Genomic DNA, 23,279 nt, shown 5'->3' on the forward strand with positions numbered 1-23,279 from the left:
TGGAGTCTAGTCCAGTGGCGTATCTAAACGTCTCGCTGTTTCGAAGCCAGGGGGGGAAACGGTTTCAGATACACATACAGTCTCTTTCTCATCCTACCGGCAGGAAACCGGAGAAAGGGATCCAGTACTTGATCGAGAGGGGCTTCCTGTCGGACACGCCCGTCGGCGTGGCGCGCTTCATCCTGGAGCGGAAGGGACTGAGCCGGCAGATGATCGGCGAATTCCTCGGCAACCGGCAAAAGCAGTTCAACCGGGACGTCCTCGAGTAAGGGACTCTGCATTGTTTTCACCCAAGGCTATTGACGTCTTTTTAATGTTTTCTTTTTTGAAGAGAGAGTTGTCGCTGAGCGTGATAGTTGTCAGCACGGTGAACGGTGTGGGAAACCCCTGGTTCCAAATCGTAGCTCAGTGGCAGGTGGCCTTTGGTAAGATCCTGTTCTCTGGCCCCGGTCCAGATCTCCAACCTGCTGACATTAGAACAAGCCTACCTTACAACCAGCAGGGATCATTTCCTGCAGGAGTGCACAGGAACGGAGCTCCGGCAGTAAAGAGCCCAGGGGGCGGGCACATGCAACAAGCCCCACCCCCTGCTCCCAGCAGCCCTCAGTCACAGCAAGAAGCAGCCAGGTAAGCTGCAGAGCCCCCCCCCGCCCCCCCGGTCCAAAACAGACCAGTGGCACCTTTAAGACCAAGTTTTATTCAGGTACAAGCTCTCCCTCCTCTGCGAGGACAGATCTGCACGTTCCCCCACCACCACCAATAGCTAGCAATCCTAAACAGTTCAGTGGAGCCTTCTGACACACTTCTGGTGATGTCAGGGGGTGTGGCATATGCAAATAAGCTATGCTAATGAGCTCCTGCACCTCTTTTTCTACGAAATGACCTCTGACAATCATTGTTCCCTCTAAGCTGAATTAGTTAGTGTGAGCCAGCTCACAGTTTTTTAGTCTCTGGCTCACGCATTTTCGTCTCAGCTCAGGAAGGAGGGCTCCAGAGCAAACTAGTTTATGCAGTAGCCACATTACTCGCTCACATCTTTAATGCTAGTAGCTCACAAAGTGGGATTTTTGCTCACAGGACTCCACAGCTTAGATGGAGCCTTGCCCAGGACTTCCTTCCATCCAGGTACTGACCACGGCCAGCCCTGCTTAGCATCCGAGAACGGACAAGATCGGGCTAGCCTGGGCCATCCAGGTCAGGGTAGGAGATATACAGAGGTGGTTTGCCCTTGCCTGCCTCTGCGTCCCAGCCCCCAGTCTTCCTTGGCGGTCTCCCATCCTGCTTAGCTCCACGGCTCCTTAAAAATAAGTCCCGGTCTGCAAAGGATCTGCTTGCTCTGCAGTTTTCCCTTTGTCTGCCACCCAGTTAGCACTTTCTGTGTCCGCAGCGTTCCCGAACTGAGGGTTCATTCTCCTTTTTACTTCCTTGGCGATATCTGTGTTAAGGGCTGCTTTCCCCGTTGTGGTCAAAGCCATCGCGCGTCGTTTTATTTCATTTTGAACGGAAGCCACCGTGCCCTTTCAAAATGACAATAACAAAAAAGCAAGCAGTGGCTTTGACGGCAAAGGGGAAAGCAGTGCTTAACCCTCCCTCTCCTCCCTTGAACAGGACGTGCTTAACGAAGCTGGAAGTAGTCAGTGTTCCCTCTAAGCTGAGTTGGTGTGAGCTAGCTCAGTTTTTTAGCCTCCAGCTCACATATTTTTGTCTCAGCTCAGGAAGGACGGCTCCAGAGCTAAATAATTCATGCAGTCGCCAAATCGCTCGCTCACAACTTTAATGCCAGTAGCTCACAAAGGAGAATTTTTGTTCACAAGACTCCACAGTTTAAAGGGAGCATTGGTGCAGGGCTGTCTCTGTTTTTCTCCCTGAACACCTTATGGGTGGGAAGTGTTTGATTTTCCTGTTTGCTGCCTTACAGCTGCGTGGTGGATGAGATGGACTTCTCCGGCATGGACTTGGATGACGCTTTGCGGAAGTTCCAGTCCCATATCCGGGTCCAAGGTGAAGCGCAGAAGGTGGAGCGGCTCATAGAGGCCTTCAGGTACCTTGGAAGCGTCTCCACCTTTCCAGGGTTTCTTGGTAGGCTTTGGGGAGACTTGAGATGAGGGAATAATTGAACCCATGAAGCTTCATAAGGACGTAAGAGAAGCTCTGCTGGAGCAGGCCAGTGGCCCATCCAGTCCAGCACTCTGTGTCACACAGTGGCCAAAACCCAAGTGCCATCAGGAGGTCCACCAGCGGGGCCAGAACTCCAGAAGCCCCCCCACACAATGCCCACCCACAAGCACCAGGAAGACATAGCATTGCTGCCCCAGACAGAGCGTTCCATCTGTACCTTGTGGCTAATAGCCACTGATGGGCCTCTGCTCTTAAGAACATAAGAGAAGCCATGTTGGATCGGGCCAGTGGTCCATCCAGTCCAACACTCTGTGTCAAATGATGGCCAAAACTTAGGTGCCATCAGGAGGTCCCCCAGCGGGGTCAGAACTCCAGAAGCCCTCCCACTGTTGCCCCCCCCCCAAGCAACAAGAAGACAGAGCATCACTGCCTCAGACAGAGTGTTCCATCTATACCTTGTGGCTAACAGCCACTGATGGACCTCTGCTCCATACATTGATCCAGTTCCCTTTGGAAGTGGCCTGTGCTGGTAGCCGCCACATCCTGCAGCAGAGAATTCCATGTGTTCTTGACTCTTTGGGTGAAGAAGGACTTCCTTTGATCTGCTATTCCTTACAGTGAATCAGACCCTTGGTCCATCAAGGTTAGTATTGTCCATTCAGACTGGTAGCAGCTCTCCAGGGTCTCAGGTGGAAGTCTTTCCCATCATCTCCTGGCTGGTGCTTTTAACTGGAGATGCCGGGGATTGAACCTGGGACCTTCTGCATGCCAAGCAGATTCTCTGCCACTGAGCAATGGCCCCTCCCCTAAAGCAGTGCTTCATACATGAACACAAATGAAGCTGCATTTTACTGAATCAGATTCTCAGTCCATCAAGGTCTGTCTTGTCTACTCAGACCAGCAGCTTTCCAAGGTCTCAGGTGGAGGTCTTCCACACCTCCCACTGTCTGGTCCTTTTAACTGGAGATGCTGGGGATTGAACCTGGGACCTTCTGCATGCCAAGCAGAGGCTCTGCCACTGAGCCAGGGTCTCAGGCCAAGGTCTTTCTCATCACCTACTGCCTGGTCCTTTTAACTGGGGATGCCGGAGATTGAACCTGGAACCTTCTGCATGCCGAGCAGAGGCTCTGCCACTGTGCCACAGTCCACGGGGGAGTACGTTAATTTCTGCAGTAGGAGTTTGAACTGTGATGCGGCTGCATGAAATGTCTAGCAAGATCCTACGTGAAGGTGAGGCCAGATAGTTTTCTTCAGCTTTGATTTCTGTCTGCATCATTCAGGAAGCAGCTGCTGGATTAGTCTTGAAGGGGGGAAAGATAAAAGGAATATTGGCATGCTGCCACCAGTGCAGTCCCTCCAACGGAATGCCGTTTGGAAGAAGGGATGTAAGTTTCTACCAATTCCCCCTTCCTGTCGCAGACCTTGGTTGGCCCTTCCGCTGTTCCGGAGGGTCTGTTGACCCCAGGAACAGAATTCAAGGGGGCTTTCTGGACTGCAGTAGGAGGGGAAAGCGAGCAAGCACCACTGCGCAAACAGTGTGGAGGGTCGCAGATGATTTGCGCATGGCTCCCTAAAGCAAAGGCCAAAGAAAAGTATTTGGGCCTTTGACGAGAAGAGGCCAGCACGTGAACCTGGCCTTGTGCAGACTCAGGGCTTGAGCAGGTGAGACAAAGATCACACTCCTCCAGGCATGTAGAGCCTCAATTTGCCTTGGGACCAGGCGGGTAAAAGGAGAGGGCTTTTTAACCCTTTGGTCGACTTCATTGTTCTAAACGGGACTCCATGTTTTGTCATTAGCGTGTTTAAAATGCTAATAACTGCGTGGGGACGAATAATGAAACGTAATGGAAGTTGAAGGGTGAAACCCTTTTCCTTACAGTTGCCCGCCCCTGAGGGAAACAGAGGCTGCACAAGCCTGCCGGTTGCATTCTACGGAGGGAACAAGATCTGTCCAAGTTGCCACTCTATCATGTCGCCTTGTAGGAAGTCTGCCTGGGGTGACCACGGTGTGAACCGGCCCCGCCGAGCAGACGACACGTATGGCGGGTTCTTGGAGTGAGCTCACGCAGACCCCCTCCCACAGTGTACCATTGCAACTGGGCCTTCTCTGCGCATAGATCTCATTTGTGTCTGTCCCGCCCACTCGATCCATCTGCTGCAAAAGCGGGTGGATGGGCCATATGTGCATAGTAATGTATGCGTATAGGAACCTGGCGGTGCAGAATATTCTACATTGCCAAAGCAAGAGATTTTTTTCTCCCCTCTCTTTTTCTCATCCCGTCATGTGTAGAGTCCACATGCTGGCCGAGTTTTATGAGACTTGGGCCTCAGTTTCCCCCGCTGAAATCTAAGGGGTTTTGCCCGTTTGTTTCAGTAAGTAACATGGACTGCGTCCACTTGTGGGTCGCCAGCTCTGGGTTGGGAAATACCTGGAGATTTTGGGGGTATTGCTGCTACCACTGTCCTTTTGAGGTCTTCCTGCCAGGAGGGACAAAATCCTGACTCCCCTTCTCAGTTCTGAGGTTGGGCCTCAAGGTCTCCTGCTACCCAGCGTCTGGTTACTACAGGGACCAAATGCGTCTTTGGGGCTCCGTTGGAGGGTTGGCCACTTGCACACTGACCGCTTCCCTCCCCCGTGGGTCCCCCATCTCCTCTGTAGCATGACCAACACAGCACTCGTGCAAGGTTGTCCTCTAATCAAGCACATTCAAGGCCTGGTTTGTGGACGGAAACAACCTTGGTTGCACTGACCAGTGGCCTTGGCTGGGACCCTGTCGATTCCCCTGGACCCATCAGTTGATTTTGACGGCACGACAACCAGTGTTCCCTCTAAGCTGAGTTAGTGTGAGCTAGCTCACAGATTTTTAGCCTCTGGCTCACACATTCTTGTCTTTGCTCAGGAAGGGATGGCTCCAAAGCAAACTAGTTTCTGCAGTAGCCAAATCGCTCGCTCACAACTTTAATGCCAGTAGCTCACCAAGTAGGATTTTTGCTCACAAGACTACACAGCTTAGAGGGAACATTGAGACAACAGTCTCCTCCTGGAGAGAGTGGCCAGGCTGGGGGCAGAAGGCACCATGGTTGCTTTCTCCCACTTGCGGGACAGTAATGCAGACTGTATTTACTTTGGTGCCATCTAACGTTCTTTCATTTTAACGTTACCGTTTTGTTTTTGGCTTTATATTGTATTTTTTGTCGCCGTCAACCGCCCTGAGGTATATAAATTGAAATTATAAATAATAAATTAATTAATAATTATGTTCTTACTTGACCCACCGATTCCAGAAGGTGGTGCTGGCTGCGGGACTGCTGCCTGGCCCTGGGACTAGGCTTGCCAAGTCCCCCCCCCCGGGGGCGGGGAATCCCTCACCCCAGAGGCCCGTTCCCCGCCGCTGGCGGATCGGGTCCTGGGGGGAACCCCACCCCGGCGTGCGCGTCCCCAGGAAGTGACGTTATGACACCGGGCACGCTGGGGGCGGGGCCACAGTCATCCGAGGGAAAACTCTATGGTTTTGCTGTGCGGTCCCGCGAGGGTTCCATCTTACCCCTTCTCCCCAATGCTATTTAACATCTGCATGAAACTGCTGGGAGAAGTCGTCCAGGGATTGGGAGTGAGATACTGCTAATCAGTGTTCCCTCTAAGCCGAGTTAGTGTGAGCTAGCTCACAGTGTTTTAGCCTCCGGCTCACACATTTTTGTCTTTGCTCAGGAAGGAGGGCTCCAGAGCAAACTGATTTATACAGCAGCCAAATCGCTCACTGACAACTTTAATGCCAGCAGCTCACAAAGTAGGATTTTTGCTCACAAGACTCCACAGCTTAGAGAGAACATTGCTACCAATATGTGGGTGACACAAAACTGTGTTTCTCCTTAACCGCTAAGTCAGATGGGTCCGAGGGGGTATGTTTTAAGTGCCGTCAAGTCACCTCTCTTTTTTTTGGTACGATATAGTTTATTAATTTTCCAAAAAGTACAATGTGTTACAAATAATATACCATTAAGTGTATAACATTTTACAATTGAATAAGTAAAACAGTTGAAGGTAAGCACTAGACAGCAATACATTAACTGTGGTCCCTGTCACACGGCAGGAAAAACAACGGCCTAAGTGCGGCTAATCTGAGCCGCACCAAAATAGAGACGCCGCGGCGGGATCCCACGGATCCCCTGAGCCACGGCGCCGTTGCTCCCCGGCACGATCAGATGCCAGGGAGGAAGCGACAGTCGGGAGGGGGAGGCTGCCGAACTGCGCATGTGTGAGCATGCGCAGTTGGGCCAGGAGCCGGGGATGCGCCGGCAGAAGGACGCGCCGGCGATCCCACGGCCGGCCTTGATGTGGCCTTTCCAAATGAACCACCCAGGTTGGCTTATTTTTGGTGCGGGGTTTTGGGTGGAAGGGCCAGATCGGGGACGGGCGCGCAACGCTTCCCAGCTGTTGCAGTGGGATCGCGCCCGTTTGCTGCGCCCCCGATCCGTCCCTCTCCCGGCCCAAAACCTCTCGTGTGACCGGGGCCTGAGTCTTACAAACATCTGTAGTGAGCTCCATTTCAACATTTTTCCAAAAGAATTTGATGTCCTTTTGTTTAAGGGAAGGAAAAGTATATTAATTAGGTACAGAGTTAATCACATAGGACAGAAGTATCGATTTTACCACAACCGTAAATCATCTATCACATTTGGAGTATCTGAGTTTTCAGTTAGGTCATTTAAGATAGGGAGCCAAACTGCTACAAACGATGTGTTAGCAGGTAATCTGTCAAAGCGTGTAAGATTATCCCAGAGTTTCGCCATAACAGACAAATCGCACAATTTATGATGCCATTGTGTAAGCGTGGGTGCCACTGTCGTTTTCCAATGCGTGGCAATGGCCGTTTTAGCAGCAGAAGGCATTATGGAGGCCCGTTCTACACTTGCAGAAGCAGAGCCATGAACTGCCCATCTGTTCAGAAACAGGTGTCCTGGTGTTGGTAGGACTATCATTTGATCTGTGTCAACATCGCTTCCCAGGTAGGGTTGCCAAGTCCTACCTTCATCTGGAGTGGGGTACTCCCGGGTTGCTCCCAGAGCGCGAGCGCGCCGCATCCACGTCACCCGGAAGTGACGCGACCACGGCGGGCACGCTGGGGGCAGGGCCACAACCATCTGAGGGAAAACCATAGAGTTTTCCCTCAGATGACCGTGGCCCTGCCCCCAGCATGCCCGGCGTGGTCGCGTCACTTTCGAGTGACGTGCACGTCACGTACTTTGGGGGTGGGGTTCTCCCCGGGGCCCAATCCACCGGCGGCGGGGAACGGGCCTCTGGGGCGGGGTTTTACCCGCCCCCCGGGGGGACTTGGTAAGCCTACTCCCAGAAAGAGGGAGTATTTTCGGGCATTCTACCCAACAATGCAGATGATTACCCACGTTTCCACAGTTTTCCCAACAATATGGACTGCATGTTGAGGACATTTGTGCCAGTTTGCATGGGGTGAGGTACCAGTGTGCTAAAATCTTAAATGTCTGGCGCTTCATTGAAGTGATTTTAGATCGAAATGGTGGAGAGGACCATAATTTGTGCCACTGTTCTGTTGTTAAACTAATGTTGCATTCTTTGTGCCATGAAGTTTGATAAGTTAGGCATGTGTCACAATCTAGTGAGGCTAACACCTTGTGGAGTTTAGAGATTAAGCCCCGTTGTGTTACTCTCGCTATACTAATTAGCGATTCCAAGGCCGTGAGGGAAGTCACTTCTGACTTATGGCGACCCTATGAATTAGATGACATCTAAAACAGGGGTGTCGAACTCATGGAGGGCTGGATTTGACATAAATTGGGCTTTGTCGGACTGGGCCGTGTGTGCCATAAAACGTAATGCCAGGTAGTGGAGATATAAACTTTATAAAGGACACAAACACAAAGATTTTTTTAAAACTTAAAATAAAAACATGCTTAAAACATGAGCGCTCTTGCAATATTTTGTTTATTTAACCGTCTCTGATAGCTGACACTTCTTGCTCTGAATTATTGCATCAAAAATGTCTGTGCCGTAGCAATCGGGGAGGGGGAGGGGAGGAGCCTCGGCCCAGTGTAGGGAGCAGAAACTTGCCTGTCTATCTCTCCTGAGCGATTGAGAGAGTCTGGGAAGGCAAGCCATGACGCAGCAGCAGCAGCGGAACTGGAGGAAGAAGCAGGAGGCAGCCAGTCCCTTGCGGGCCTGATAGAAGCCCTCTGGGGGCCTGATCCGGCCCCTGGGCCGCATGTTTGACACCCCTGCCCTAACACATCCTTGGGGCTGTGGCTTCCTTTGTCAATCCACCTCCCGTTGGGTCTTCCTCTTTTCCCGCTGCCTTCCGCTTTTCCCAGCATGATTGTCTTTCCCAGTGACTCTTGTCTTCCCACGATGGGACCAAAGTATTGATAGCCTCAGTTTAAGTCATTTGAGCTTCTAGGGAGAGTTGAGGCTTGATTGGATCGAGAAGCCCCTGATTTGTCTCTTTGGCAGTCCACGTTAACGATGAAACTCTCCTCTAACACCACAGGAAGGACTCCCTGATAGTTCCTCAGGGGAACAGGCTTCCTCGGGAGGTGGTGGGCTCTCCTTCTTTGGAGGTTTTTTAAAGCAGAGGCTAGATGGCCATCTGACAGCAACGCTGATTCTGTGAATTTAGGCAGATCGCGAGAGGGAGGGCAGGAAGGGTTGCCTCAGTGCTTAGTTCCCGTGGCCCTTTCTTACACACCCAGGGAAATGCCGGTTGCCATGTTCGGGTCAGGAAGCAGTTTTCTCCAGGCTAGTTTGGCCAGGGATCTTGGAGGTTTTTTGCCATCTCCTGGGCATGGAGCAGGGGTCACTGGGTGTGTGTGTGGGGGGAGTATTTGTGAATTTCCTCCATTGTGCAGGGGGTTGGACTAGATGACCCTGGAGGTCCCTCCCAACTCTTATGATTCTATGAAATGAATCCGCTTTCTTCCTGCCAGCTTTCTTCGCTGTCCAGCTGTCACACCCATGCATAGTAATGGAGAACACGAAGGCATGGATTATCTTGTTCTGTGGGTCTGTGGAAGAAGAAGAAGAAGAAGAGATTGGATTTATACCCCGCCCTTCACTTGGAGTCTCAGAGCGGCTTACAAACTCCTTTCCCTTCCCCTCCCCACAACAGACACCCTGTGAGGTGGGTGGGGCTGAGAGAGCTCTGACACAAACTGCTCTTTTTCAAGGACAGCTGTGCCAGAGCTTCTGACTGACCCAAGGTCACATCAGCAGGTGCAAGTGGAGGAGTGGGGAATCAAACCCGGTTCTCCCAGATTGGAGTCCGCACACTTAACCACTACACCAAACTGGTGAAAGTCCTCAGTAGGTGCCTGGAGAAGGTTATGGGGATGGTTTAAGGCTGATAAACAGATGTTTAGTCTGGACAAGACTGGGGCACTGTGGGTTAGCAGAGAGGCTGCTGAGAGACTGCAGAACTAGCCAGTCCCGGAGGGGATCGCTCTTCCCCTGAAGGAGCAGGCTCATAGCTTAGGGTTGCCACTAGAATCCCGGCCAACGGTTGAAGGCGCGGGTCTCCTCTGTGGCTCATTGCGCTTTTTATCAGCTCCGGCTATTGGGTATGTTTAGCCTGGGAAAGAGAAGGCTTAGAGGGGACATGATTGCAGTCTTCAAGTATTTGAAGGGCTGTCATGTAGAAGATAGAGCAGATCTATTCTCTCTTGCTCCGGATTGCAAGACTAGATCTAATGGGTGGAAATGACAAGGGAGTCGATACCAGCTAAATACCAGGAGAAACTTCCTAACTGTAAGAGTGGTTGAGCAGTGAAACAGACTGCCTCGGGAGGTGGTGGATGCTCCTTCGCTGGACGTTTTCAAGCGGAGGCTGGACAGCCGTCTTTCGGGTATGTTGTAGGGCTATCTTTCGGCTATGCTCCTGCAAAGTGCAGGGGGCTGGACTAGATTACCTGCAAGGTCCCTTCCCACTCTAACATTCTATGATTCCTTTAAAAGCATGATCGGGTAATCCGAGTTAGATTACTGTAATGCACTCTACGTAGGGCTGCCTTCGAAAATGGCCTGGAAGCGTCAGCTCGTGCAGAATGTGGCAGCCAGGCTACTGTCAGCGGTTGGGCACTGGGATCGTATCACCCCTATCCATTTGCTTCTCGGCACGATTCAAAGCGCTGGTTTTTACCTTCAAGGCCCTAATTGGCTTGCTGTGTAGAGCATGGGTGTCGAACTCATTTGTTATGAGGGCCGGATCTGACACAAAGGAGACCTTGTTGGGCCGGGCCACGTGTGTCATAAAACGGAATGCCAGGTAGTGGAGATATCAACTAGGACACAAAGGACACAAACACAGAGGGTTTCTTTTTACTTAAAAGCATGCTTAAAACATTAGCTCTGTAAGCTGCAAAACCTACTTTTGATTTATTGACATTCACCACGGAAATCTCGTGCTCAGAGTTCTGAGTCTAGGACCCAGGTTAAAACTTGAAATGGCTGAGTGATTAAGAGAGTCTGGCGAAGCAAGCTATGATGCAACAGCAGCAGCAGAACTGGAAGCAGGAGATGGCCAGTTCCACTGCGGGCCCTCCGAGGGGGGTGGCCTGATCTGGCCCCCGGGCCGCATGTTTGACACCCCTTGTATAGAAGGTCCCAGGTTCCGTCCCCGGCATCTCCAGTTTAAAAGGACCAGGCTACTGGTGGTGTGAAAAGATCTCAGCCTGAGAACCTGGAGAGCTGCTGCCAGCCTGAGTAGACAATACTGACTTGAATGGACCAAGGGCCTGATTCAGTATAAGGCAGCTTCATGCGTGTCGGGGGGGGGAGGGATGACTCAGTGGCAGAGCCTCTGCTTGGTCTGCAGAAAGTCTCAGGTTCAGTCGCCAGTATCCCCAGTTGAAAAGGACCAGGTAGGAGGTGATGAGAAGGACCTTTCTCTGCCTGAGACTCTGGATAGATGCTGCCAGCCTAAGCAGGCAATACCGACTGTGATGGACCAGTAGTCTGATTCAGTATAATGTTGCTTCATGTGTACTCAGGATCTTATTTAAAGGTTTAGCTTTACCGTTTACCTTTTCTGCCGCACTGGTGGACCTCCTGATGGCCCCTGGGTTTTGGCCACTGTGTGACACAGAGTGTTGGACTGGATGAGCCATTGGCCTGATCCAACATGGCTTCTCTTATGTTCTTATGTCTGGGGCAGTGATGCTGTGTTCTTGGTGCTTGGGTGATCCACAGTGGGAGGGCTTCTGGAGTTCTGGCCCCGCTGGTGGACCTTCTGGTGGCCCCTGGGTTTTGGCCACGGTGTGACCCAGAGTGTTGGACTGGATGGGCCACTGGCCTGATCCAACATGGTTCCTCTTATGTTCTTAAGAGCAGAGATCCATCATTAGCTGTTAAGGTATAGATGAAACACTCTGTCTGGGGCAGTGATGCTCTGTCTTCTTGGTGCTTGGGGGGGGGGGCCACCACGGGAGGGCTTCTGGAGTTCTGGCCCCGCTGGTGGACCTCCCGATGGCCCCTGGGTTCTGGCCACTGTGTGACACAGAGTGTTAGACTGGATGGGCCACTGCCCTGATCCAACATGGCTTCTCTTACGTTCATACCAGCTTTTTAACAGCCTGCTTCTGTTTTATTAGTATTTTTTACACTGATGTCCAGCGGCTTGCGTTTTATTGGCTTGTTTTTCAATGGCTGGTTTTCATGCTGTGGTTGTTAATGATAAGCTGCCCTGAGCAGGACTCCGAACAGGCATCGTGGAAACATTTGACGTAAATAAGAATCAAAGTCTTGGGCTGTTTTTTTGGACCGTGACCTCTCCCCTGGCCTTTGCTCTGAATCCCCCTTTCTCTTTGCCTCCCCCTGCAGCCAGCGCTATTGTGTCTGCAATGCGCCCTTGGTGCGTCAGTTCCGGAACCCGGACACCATCTTCATCCTGGCTTTCGCCATCATTCTCCTGAACACCGACATGTACAGCCCCAGCGTCAAGGCGGAGAGGAAGATGAAGCTGGACGACTTCATCAAGAACTTGCGAGGTGAGCAGCTGCCCCCCCGAGTGCTGTGCCTCCGCAGAAAGGGGTGATGCAGATTTCCTTAATAAGTGGCAGAAATTTAAAAGAAGAAGAAGAACTTGTGAGGGGAGCGAGGATCTTGAGTTCAGAAGATCCCAACTATCTGTGTCACTTTCCTTTGGGTTCTCGCACCAAAGCTCTTTGAACTCCAGACAGGTAGTGTGGGTGTATATATATTTTCAATTTATTAATCGCTCAATCCTGCAGAGCTTGCTGGCTCTGAGCGATTTACAGTTACTCATATACACACGGAACTAACAATGATTCAAGGGGTAAGGGAAGACAACATATAAATCTTTAAATCACACACGTTCGCAGTCGAGGGGGAGTTTCTTCAGCTGTAGGGTCAGACATGTTCCAACGGCATTTTTCCCTCGGCATGGCTTGATGTCCTCAGCTTTTCTCCAGGACTGCTTTCAGTTGCAGCGCAGCACTGCCACCACCTGGCCGGACGGCCCATTACAGGCTTTCTTATTTATTTATTTATTTATTAAACTTATATCCCACCCTCCCCCGTAGAACTCCCCAAAGAGTTCTTTCTAGGCTTTCGATCTTACGCGCTGGACATTCCGTTCGCCGGCTAACACCTCCCCCACCAGGGGGTTTAGTGTGCCCACCCTCTCTAAGGAGTGGTCTCCATTTTATCTACTCGCCGAAGCTTTCAAATCGCTGGGTGGACAGCGAGCTGGGGACAAGGCTGGTAGCTCACACCAGCACGGGGCTAGAACTGACAGCAGTTCTGTTCAGCTCAGATGTTTTAACCAGAGGATAAATCCCCTGTGCCACCACTCCCTGTGCACCGCTCCTTGTGCTAGGTGGGTGCTGTGGCTCCGCGTGGCAGGGGAAAGTGCCGTCAAGTCACAGCCAGTTCACAGCAACCCCTCAGGGCTTTCAAGGCAAGAGAGGAACAGGGGTGGGTGTACCATTGCCTGCCTCTGCGTTGCAACCCTGGACTTCCTCGGTGGTCTCCCATCCAAGTACCAACCGAGGCCGACCCAGCTTAGCTTCCAAGGTCTGATGGGGATCGGGCTAGCCTGGGCTATCCAGGTCAAGGCAAGAGATGGACAGAGGTGGTTTTGCCCTTGCCTGCCTCTGCATCGCAACCCTGGACTTCCTTGGTGGTCTCCCATCCCGAGTACTCACCAGGGCCAACCCAGCTTAGCTTCCAAGGTCTGATGGAGATTGGGCTTTCAAGACAAGAGACAAACAGAGGTGGTGTGCCATTCCCTTCCTCTGCATAGCAGCCCTGGACTTCCTTGGGGGTCTCCCATCCCGAGTACTAACAGGTCCGACCTTGCTTAGCTTCTGAGATCTGATGAGAATGGGCTAGCCTGGGACATCCAGGTCAAGGCAAGAGATGGACAGAGGTGGGTTTGCTGTTGCCTGCCTCTGCATTGCAACCCTGGACTTCCTTGGTCCAAAGTTATGGTGCAAACTTGCATTCCATTGCCGTACCAGAGATCTGCCAAAAAACTTTTTTTTGAAATTGGAAGTAATTTCTTTTTAGGCAGTATTATATGGCATAAAAAGGCAGTGGGAGGGATTTGAGCATTCTCCCTCATGTCTAATGTAGTTTGAAGTACCTCTAAGGCCTCATTATGAGGAATGTTTGTGTATAATGATACCACTGTTCCAGTGCACAGTCATTTATGATGTCTAGGAATCTCATTTGTACAGCATGACTCAAGCACACGTTTACCTAGTCAATGTGAGGGTAGTTGAAGTCTCCCAGTATAATAACATTATCTGCTTTAGCCACCTCCCTTATTTCCTTCTCCATTTCAAGATCAGCCTCAAGGGTTTGATCAGGTGGGTGATAATACGCCCCCTACTTTTAAGTAACCCTTAGGGCCCAGTATTTCCACCCATATCACTTCTGTTCGGGTGTTAATTCCCCTGATGTTTTCTAACTTATTTGATTCTGTGCCCTCTTTGATGTACAATGCAACACCTCCCCCAACCCATCCCTCCTTGAGTTTATAACCAAGAATGACCCATAGATTTTATAACCAAGAATGACCCATAGATTTTCCTCCTTCCACCCTGACACCCACCAATTGTATTTAGAAAGTGGGTGGGACTAGATGGGGCTTTTGCTTCTGATTGGCCACTGGAGATTTGATTGGCTGTGCAGATTTTAAAAAAACGTTGCTTTGGCGGCAGCTGCCCCCACAGCACACGGATCTTCACTGTGCGACTGAAGGTAAGCCATGGAAGCCATTTTCTGGCTGGCTCCGCCTCCTGTGGCAGCCATTTTGATGCTGCCACCACCATACTGTGTCAGAGTGCCTGCAGCCTGAAAAAGGTTGGGGGGCCCTGGTGTACTCAGACTGGCAGCGGCTCTCCAGGGCCTCAGGCAGAGGTCTTCTACATCACCTGCTGCCAGGTCCTTTTAAATAAAGATGCCAGGGATTGAACCTGGGACCTACTGCAGGTCAAGCAGAGGCTATTCCATGCAGCCACGGGTTGGATCTGGTGATCCACAGATGCAAGGACTGCAGATCTTTTCCACGTCCCCCTGCCTGCAGCAGTCTTTTCTGAGCCCTGGAATATTTGTTCTCGCGGTGATAGGATCTGCATGGTTTAATACCTGGGCAGGTGGGCGCCTGCAGCGGGGAGGAGGAAAGGGGCACAACTGCCCTCTCCTCTTTCTTCCGTCAGTTGTTTTTTCCCCTTTCCCATCCCCACTGCTGCCTCCCAACCCACCTGTCCCTGGGAATAAACTTTCCCAGGGTTGGAAAGGTCTGCTCGGTGGAGGAGAAAGACCGATAGATCCGCTACTGTCAACACCTCCACTGGGATCATCTCCGCCGCAAACACGTGACGTAGCGAGCGAGTCAGGATTCCCGCAGTCTCTGATCCGTGCCTTTAATTGCACTCGCCTACCTTACAGGACTGTTGAAAACATGACGGGGAACGCGAACGTGTGAGAGCCTCAGAGTGCTCTGAAATATTCCGTTGCGAACGTTTTGCTGTTCTCGGTTTCTGAATTTGGCCTCTGCTCTCCCTGCAACCTCTGCTTATGCTTCCTCCCCAGGGGTGGATAACGGAGAGGACATCCCCCGCGACCTGTTGGTTGGGATCTACCAGCGGATCCAGAGCCGGGAGTTGCGCACCAACGACGACCACGTCTCTCAGGTCCAAGCAGTCGAGCGAATGATTGTGGGCAAAAAGCCGGTGAGTGGGAGAGCCCTTTGGGACGGGGAGAGGGTCTGGGACTCCCCCAGGGCCGGTCTTCTCTTTTCAGTTCCACTTCCAACACGATCTTCCTGTCTGCCCTACCCAGGTCCTCTCACTGCCCCACAGGCGCCTGGTTTGCTGCTGCCAGCTCTACGAGGTCCCGGATCCAAACAGGCCCCAGAGGCTTGGGGTGCACCAAAGGGAGGTCTTCCTCTTCAACGACCTGTTAGTGGTAAGGAAGGAGCAGGGGTGGGATGTTAGAGCACTCTGGGAGTAAGGCGGAAGCGACCTCCGCTACTGCCAACCGCTGTGTTTGGCAAGCCCGGATAAAGGTGGAAATCAGGCGGACAGGCAGCCAACTCAGTTAGTCCGGTAGCATTCAGTGGGGGTGAGTTTTAATTTTCCTTTTCATCGCCCATTGCGCTAGCAGGGGACGATAAGACAAAGCTTTTTAAGATTTATTTAAAGCTGGCTAGGTTACCTACTTCCATGAAGTCCTACAATCAAAGGATTTCCTCTTCAACAACCTGTTAGTGGTAAGGAAGGAGTAAGGACGGGATGTTAGAGTGCTCTGGCGGTGAGGTGGAATTTTGCTCCTCTTCTGCTGATCACTCTGTCTTGACAAGCCTGGATAAAGGTGGAAATCAGGCAGACAGGCAGCCAACTCAGGTAGTCCGGTAGCATTCGGGGTGGGGGTTTGAGTTTGAATTTCCCTTTCATTGCCCATTGTGCTATTAGGGGGGGGGGCAGGGGACAGAACAAAGAACAGCTTTTTAAAATTAAAGCTGGCTACATTACCCCCTTCTGCATAGAAGGCCTGGAACAGGGGAATTTTTAAGGGAAAATGTTTTCAAAGAATTTTTTTAAAATAGAAAAACGGTGCAAGTGTTTGGAGGGGAAAGCATTTGTGCACTTCTTTTAAGCATCCCAAGGGCTTTGCATAGAATAATTCTCCTAACAACCCTGCAAGGTAGGCCAGTATTACCTGCCTCAGACCACAAAGCGAGTCTGTGCGTGAGCAAGCAGCTGGTCGCTCTTCAGCTCTGCAATGCTTGTTCAGCACAGGACAACTTTTCCCTTGTGGCCCGTTCTGCCTGGCAGAAAACCAACAGGGCAACAGCCCTCCAAAGAAATGCTTACATCATGCCAACCACCCTGTACTTTTAAAATTATTGTTTGTATGAGGTAGGATCTGGGAGAACCGGGTTCGAATTCCCACTCTGCCATGGAGGTTTGCTGGGTGACTGTGGCCCGCTCCCTCTCTGTATGTCAGCTTAGCCTACCTCACTGGGCTGTTGTTAGGGTCGCCAGCCTCCAGGTGGGGCCTGGAGATCTCCCGCTTTTACAACCGATCTCCAGCTGACAGAGATCAGCACTGTACCGTGCAGAGGTCCAATGCCATTTGTGGCACTGTCCTCCAGGCACGGAGAGGCGGATCCCACTGGCTTGCTGTATGGTGACGCTTGGGCTATCAAATGAGATGCAATAGGGTCAGGTTATGGGCTAGGCTGTCCTACACCAGGAAGGGGAAGCAGGATCCAGCCCATTAAGTGGCGATAGCACTTCTGGGTGGAGACCAGGCTTGTCCTTCCTGCTCCTTGTTGACCCTCTTCTCTCTTCCTCCCCTGACAATATTCCAGGTCACAAAGATATTCCAGAAGAAGAAGATCCTCGTGACCTACAGTTTCCGCCAGAGCTTCCCTCTCGTCGAGATGCAGCTGCAGCTCTTCCAGAATTCCTGTGAGTGTCGTCCCCACGGTAGACACAGAGGTGTCGTGGGGCACAGTGTTTGCCCCACACTCCACTCCAGGCCAGACGTCTGTGCTCTGACAGAGCACTACAGTGCACATTGGCCGCCCTGTCCTCTTCGTCTCAGGTTCCCGGGTCCTTAAAGTAGTTTCCTCTTCCATCTGGCTGGCTTACTATCATCTGGCCCCTCCACTGTCCCTTCTCCATCAGGCTGAAGGCCACTCTAGGGTGGGGTCCTCAACAGGCCCGTAGCCACGGTGGGGCTTTTGGGGGCACCGCCCCCTTTCTTAAAGGCACCGCCCCACAAGAATTTCTCTGTAAATGCCCTTTTCAGTCATTTCTAAGTATTTGTTAAAGGGGTGCGCTCCTTCAAGCGGAGTGGGGTGCTGTAGTTGACTAATTCCCACACTGAGCAAGGGGGGTTGGAGTAGGTGACCTCTAGGATCCCTTCTGTGTCTAGAAACTTGTCTCTTTGAGAGAGTTTTTCTGCCCAAGTGTTAGCTTTCTTTATTATTTATGTATTTATTTAATTCCATTTATACCCCGCCCTCCCACGCCACTTGACTACAGAAGTCATCACCCCCCACCTGCCAGCTTGTTATCAGAATTGTTGCTTAGGCTGGCGGAAGGGATTAACTTGCAGCAGCTGAGAACAGTCGACTGCTTGCCGTTTAGAGATCTATCCCGGTAACCGCTTTCTATCGGCTGAATGGCTTTTCTGTCTGCACTGAGAACTTCAGTCCCACGAGAAAACGGTTTGCCCCACAAGCCACAAAATCCTGGCTACGGGCTTGATCCTCAAGCTTTTTGAACCCACAGGCACCTTTGGAATTCTGACACACCATGGTGGGCGCCAGTGTTCCCTCTAAGCTGAGCTAGTGTGAGCCAACTCACAGTTTATTTATTTATTTATTTATTTAACCGGGTTTTTACCCTAACCCTCCCAGCCAAGCCCAGCTCAGGGCGGCTTACATAAAATCAGTACATAATCTACAATAAAACATAAGTCAATTTAGATTAAAACAATTAGCCTCCGACGCACATATTTTTGTCTCAGCTCAGGAAGGGACGGCTCCAGAGCGAACTAATTTATGCAGCGGCCAAATCGCCGGCTCACAACTTGAATGCCAGTAGCTCACAGAGTAGAATTTTTGCTCACAAAACTCCACAGCTTAGAGGGAGCACTGGTGGGCGCACCCACAAAATGGCTGCCGCAGAAGGCCGAGCCACATACAAAATGGCTGCCGCAGCTTACTGTCAGTCACGTGGTGAAGATCCTTGTGCTGTGGTGAAAGCGGCTATTAAAGAAACATTGTTTTTTTTAAAAAAAACACCTGCACAGCCTATGAGAAGCCTTGCTGGGCAGAAGCCTCGCCCACTTTCTAAAAACATTTGGCGGCTGCCAGAAATAGGGTTCAGTGGGAGTGAGCCCACAGTCAGCCAGCCTCTGCCTCTCCTGCCCAGATTACCAATTTGGGATCAAGCTGCTCTCAGCCGTCCCTGGTGGGGAAAGGAAAGTCTTGATCATCTTCAACGCCCCCAGTCTGCAGGACCGGCTACGGTTCACCAGCGACCTCCGGGAATCCATCGCTGAAGTCCAAGAGATGGAGAAGTATCGTGTGGAATGTGAGTGATCGGTGGAGGCGTGCGACGAGTGTGGAAGGGACGCAAAGTGGGGCAGGGGCCGTGTGTCCTTCCTGACGGACACTGCCGTTGACTCAGTGCACCGGAGGGCCCCGTTGAGGAGGCGGAGGGAAACGGGTGAAGCTTGGAAAGAAAAAGGAAGCCTTTAAACTTGTTGCTGCATTGTGGCTCAAAACCAACAGGGGAGGGTGAGTTACGGCTGCCAGGTCCCCCAGGGGGGCAGGGGATTACCCGCCCAAAGGCCCTCCAACACCGCCAGTCTGGATCAGGCCAGCGGGGGAACCCCGCCCCCAAAGTGCCCGGTTTGGGCCAACATGCCCAGCGCGATGACGTCACCCAGAAGTGATGTCATCTCGTTGGGCACATCGTCGGCCAACACTCTAGCAATCAGCCTGGAAACTCTATGGTACCATAGAGTTTCCAGGCTGATTGCTAGAGCGTCTGCTAGCGACGTGCCCAGTGTGATGACGTCACTTCTGGGTGACGTTATCGCGGCGCGAGCTCTGCGCACGAATGTCCTAGGCAGGGACCAGCTGTCCCCCGCTGTGCCAAGTAAGTGACTTGGCAACCTAGGGCGAGTGCAGTGCCTTAGAACAAGGTGCCATTGTCCGTGCCATCCCAACTTGGCTGCCATCACCAATAGTTTCAGAGGGCAACCATGTTGGGCTGCCATAAAAGAGCTAAATTCGAGTCCAGTCGCACTAGAAACTGACAAATTTTTCATGGTATGGCTCTGACCTGGATAGCAAAGGCAAGCCCGAACTCATCCGATCTCGGAAGCTAAGAGCCAGTTCGGTGTAGTGGTTAGGAGCGCGGACTTTAATCTGGGAGAACCGGGTTTGATTCGCTACTCCTCCACCTGCAGCTGCTGGTGTGACCTTGGGTCAGTTGCAGGTTCTTTCGGACCTCTTCTATCAGGAGCAGTTCCCGAAAGAGCTCTCTCAGCCCCACCTGCCTCACAGGGTGTCTGTTGTGGGGAGGGGAAGGGAAAGGAGATTGTAAACTGCTCTGAGACTCCGAGTGTCTTCTCTCCTTCTTCTAAGCCGGGTCAACTCCGGCAAATACTTGGAAGGGAGACCTCCTTGGAATACCAGAGGCAGGAGACGGGGACAGGCTTTATTCAGCCACGTCTCTGAATATCCTCCAGGCCCCTAGTAGGGGTTAGTCACCACGACTTCTAGGTGCGCACGCACATGCACACACATATTTTAAAAATACCAAAAAAAAAAAAGATTTTCGAGGTATGAGCTTTCAGAAGTCAAAGGTCTCAGGGAACAGTTCTCCTTCTAGCTGTAGGGTGTAGCGGATGTATCCTTTTCTATTGGACCAGAATATATAATGCAAAATACCATCCAGAGCAGGGGTGTCAAACTCATTTGTTATGAGGGTCGGATCTGACATAAATGAGACCTTGTTGGGCTGGGCCACGTGTGTGTGTCGTAAAATGTAATGCCAGGTAGCGGAGATATAAACTTCATAAAGGACACGAACACAACGGGTTTTTTTTTAACTTGAAATAAAAACATGCTTAAAACATCAGCACTCCTGCAATATTTTGTTTATTTAACAGTGTCTGATAACTGACACCTCTGCTCTGAATTATTGCATCAAAACGTCTGTGCTGTTGCAATCTTGAGTATGCTGTTCAGGTGTGTATCTGTCAGCTGCAAACCTACGATGATGCAGCAGCAGAACTGGAAGAAGCAACAGAAGACAGCCAGTTCCATTGTGGGCCTGATAGAAGCCCTCCGGGGGCCTGATCCGGCCCCTGGGCCACATGTTTGGCAACCCTGATCCAGAGCATTTCCCCTTCTCCTTAGAGCTGAACTAGACACAGCGGCAGCCAACTCTTCAGGTCTGCCTTATGAAGTAGGAGAGATGTGTGATTTTAAGAGCCATAGGAGAGCCGAACCTCACCTTCACCCACTGTTTACCTCTCTACAACTCTGGTCCCCAGGGCATTTGTCTCCCCACAGGGCTCATTTCTGGTATCAGAGCCTGGCTGAGGGGGGAAAGCGACTATGGCCGACAGACTGATAGGAAGGAAGGGGTTAAGGGAGCTTTGACTGTTATACCCTGAAAATCTTGTGGGTGTCTAAGACACTACTGGACACAGGTCTTAATTCTGCCACTGAGGGCAGGGTTTGAGACTCAGGGCAGGATCTGAATGCAGGATGCGGGACCACAAATTCATATAAAAACACACAAATTTATATAAAAACACCAGAGCTCCTTGCTTTCCAATTTGATTTGGGATAGCCATCCATCTCTGGCCGCTGGGCGGGATGGAACCTCCCCCCCCCAAAAAAAAAGAAAGAAAGAATCAGGGCATTAAATACCTTCATCGCTTTGGTGTAGTGGTTAAGTGTGCGGACTCTAATCTGGGAGAACCGGGTTTGATTCCCCACTCCTCCACTTGCACCTGCTGATGTGACCTTGGGTCAATCACAAGCTCTGACACAGCTGTCCTTGAAAAAGAGCAGTTTGTGTCAGAGTTCTCTCAGCCCCACCCACCTCACAGGGTGTCTGTGGTGGGGAGGGGAAGGGAAAGGGGTTTGTAGGCCGCTCTGAGACTCCAAGTGAAGGGCGGGGTATAAATCCAGTCTCTTCTTCTTCCTCTTCTACCTCACAGGGTGTCTGTTGTGGGGAGGGGAAGGGAAAGGAGTTTGTAAGCCCCTCTGAGACTCCTTCGGGTAGTGAAGGGCAGGGTATAAATCCAATCTCTTCTTCTTCTTCTTTTACCTCACAGGATGTCTGTTGTGGGGAGGGGAAGGGAAAGGAGTTTGTCAGCCGCTCAGACTCCTTCGGGTAGTGAAGGGCGGGGTATAAATCCAATCTCCTCTTCTTCTTCTTTTACCTCACAGGGTGTCTGTTGTTGGGAGGGGAAGGGAGTTTGTAAGCCCCTCTGAGACTTCTTTGGGTAGTGAAGGGTGGGGTATAAATCCAATCTCTTCTCCTTTTACCTCACAGGGTGTCTGTTGTGGGGAGGGGAAGGGGAAGGGGAAGGAGTTTGTAAGCCGCTCTGCGACTCCTCTGGGTAGTGAAGGGCAGGGTATAAATCCAATCTCTTCTTCTTCTTTTACCTCACAGGGTGTCTGTTGTGGGGAGGGGAAGGGAAAGGAGTTTGTCAGCCGCTCTGAGACTCCTTTGGGTACTGAAGGGCGGGGCATAAATCCAATCTCTTCTTCTTCTTCTTCTTTTACCTCACAGGGTGTCTGTTGTGGGGAGGGGAAGGGAAAGGAGTTTGTAGGCCGCTCTGAGACTCCTCTGGGTAGTGAAGGGCGGGGTATAAATCCAATCTCTTCTTCTTCTTCTTTTACCTCACAGGGTGTCTGTTGTGGGGAGGGGAAGGGAAAGGAGTTTGTAAGCCGCTCTGAGACACCTTCGGATAGTGAAGGGTGGGGCATAAATCCAATCTCTTCTTCTTCTTTTTCCTCTCCCCCACCCACAGCGGAGCTGGAAAAGCAGAAAGGGGTGATGCGCCCCAACGCCTCCCCTTCCTCCGGGCCCAAGGACACGGTGAACGGGACGCTGACCCGGAGCAGCCTGGAAGATGCCTACACCATGGGGGAAGGCCTGAAACGCGGCGCCCTCAGCAGCTCCCTCCGGGACCTCTCTGACGCTGGTGAGGGGCTGAGCGTCAGGACGCTGAGATCTTTCCATGGCCCCCGGACCGGGCAAAACTGGTGGGGAGGCTGGTAGAGGCGGGGGCGTGGGGAAGGACAATTTCAGAGTCGGTGCCCGTAAAAAAAATCCACGACCGGCCTTTAGATGAGAAGGCCGCCCAATGCAGCACAATTTGGAATCAGTAGCAAAATTCAGTGGTCCTGTCTTTTGTCCGGCATGACCTGTGATGTGCAATAAGGCTCATAGATCAGGATGTCCTTAGACCTCACAACTTGCGCGAGACCTCCGTGCGCGCCGGGCGGATTGATCGCAGCACCTGTTCCGGGCTCCATTTTGAAGCTGAGGGGGGCAATTTCAGACTCCTCCAGATTCCCAGATTTGGGCCACCCTGTACGTTCCGTAGAATCAAGCAACTAGGCCACTTCTATATCAGTTCAGGCCATAAAAGATGCTTCTTTGAATGTTCCACTTAAAAACAAAACGGGGGGGAAACCTCGCATTTAGAAAAACAGCGCGTCAGGGAGAAGTCTGGGTCGAACCCTTCTCCCTCGCGTGTTTGTTTTTCTACTTGCGGGGAATTCTTTCAAGCGGGAGCATGCAGAGATAGACCGCCCCGTCCCATATAACAGGGTCTTTCACAGAGATATTTGGGTAATGATTTTTAAAACCGTTCCACTTCCGAAGCAGCATTTCCAGAGTAAATCAAAGCCACACAGTCCACCCCAGCACTCGTTCGGTTGGGTCCCCCTTTTAGTCGGCGCAAGAATATTTCATTTTGGAGCCCCATAATTTGACATTGCGAGAGCTGGTCTAAGTCGGCAAAGAACAGGACGGTCTCTTTATTAATTCCGTGTAATCAGATTTGGTCGTATCAGCCTGTGCGTTCCGTGCCGAGGGAGGGTGTGGGTTCGGAAGCT

The 23,279-nt window shown here is 51.6% G+C and overlaps 1 protein-coding gene across 1 annotated transcript in view; it reads left to right on the forward strand.

The window, feature by feature from the left end:
• The window catches only part of IQSEC2 (IQ motif and Sec7 domain 2), a gene marked incomplete at its 3' end in the record, with an annotated part of 42,129 nt that overhangs the window by 17,783 nt on the left and 1,067 nt on the right, over positions 1–23,279 (forward strand). Inside the window, exons 4-11 of the mRNA XM_015419461.1 lie at positions 104–265; positions 1,919–2,041; positions 11,960–12,126; positions 15,200–15,339; positions 15,449–15,574; positions 16,983–17,082; positions 18,556–18,717; positions 22,187–22,360. Coding sequence (XP_015274947.1) covers positions 104–265; positions 1,919–2,041; positions 11,960–12,126; positions 15,200–15,339; positions 15,449–15,574; positions 16,983–17,082; positions 18,556–18,717; positions 22,187–22,360 — 1,154 coding nt within the window. The remainder of the gene's footprint in view (positions 1–103; positions 266–1,918; positions 2,042–11,959; positions 12,127–15,199; positions 15,340–15,448; positions 15,575–16,982; positions 17,083–18,555; positions 18,718–22,186; positions 22,361–23,279) is intronic.

The sequence above is a fragment of the Gekko japonicus genome, unplaced genomic scaffold (assembly GCF_001447785.1).
Source record: "Gekko japonicus isolate JY-2015 unplaced genomic scaffold, Gekko_japonicus_V1.1 scaffold617, whole genome shotgun sequence".
NCBI classification, from domain to species: domain Eukaryota; kingdom Metazoa; phylum Chordata; class Lepidosauria; order Squamata; family Gekkonidae; genus Gekko; species Gekko japonicus.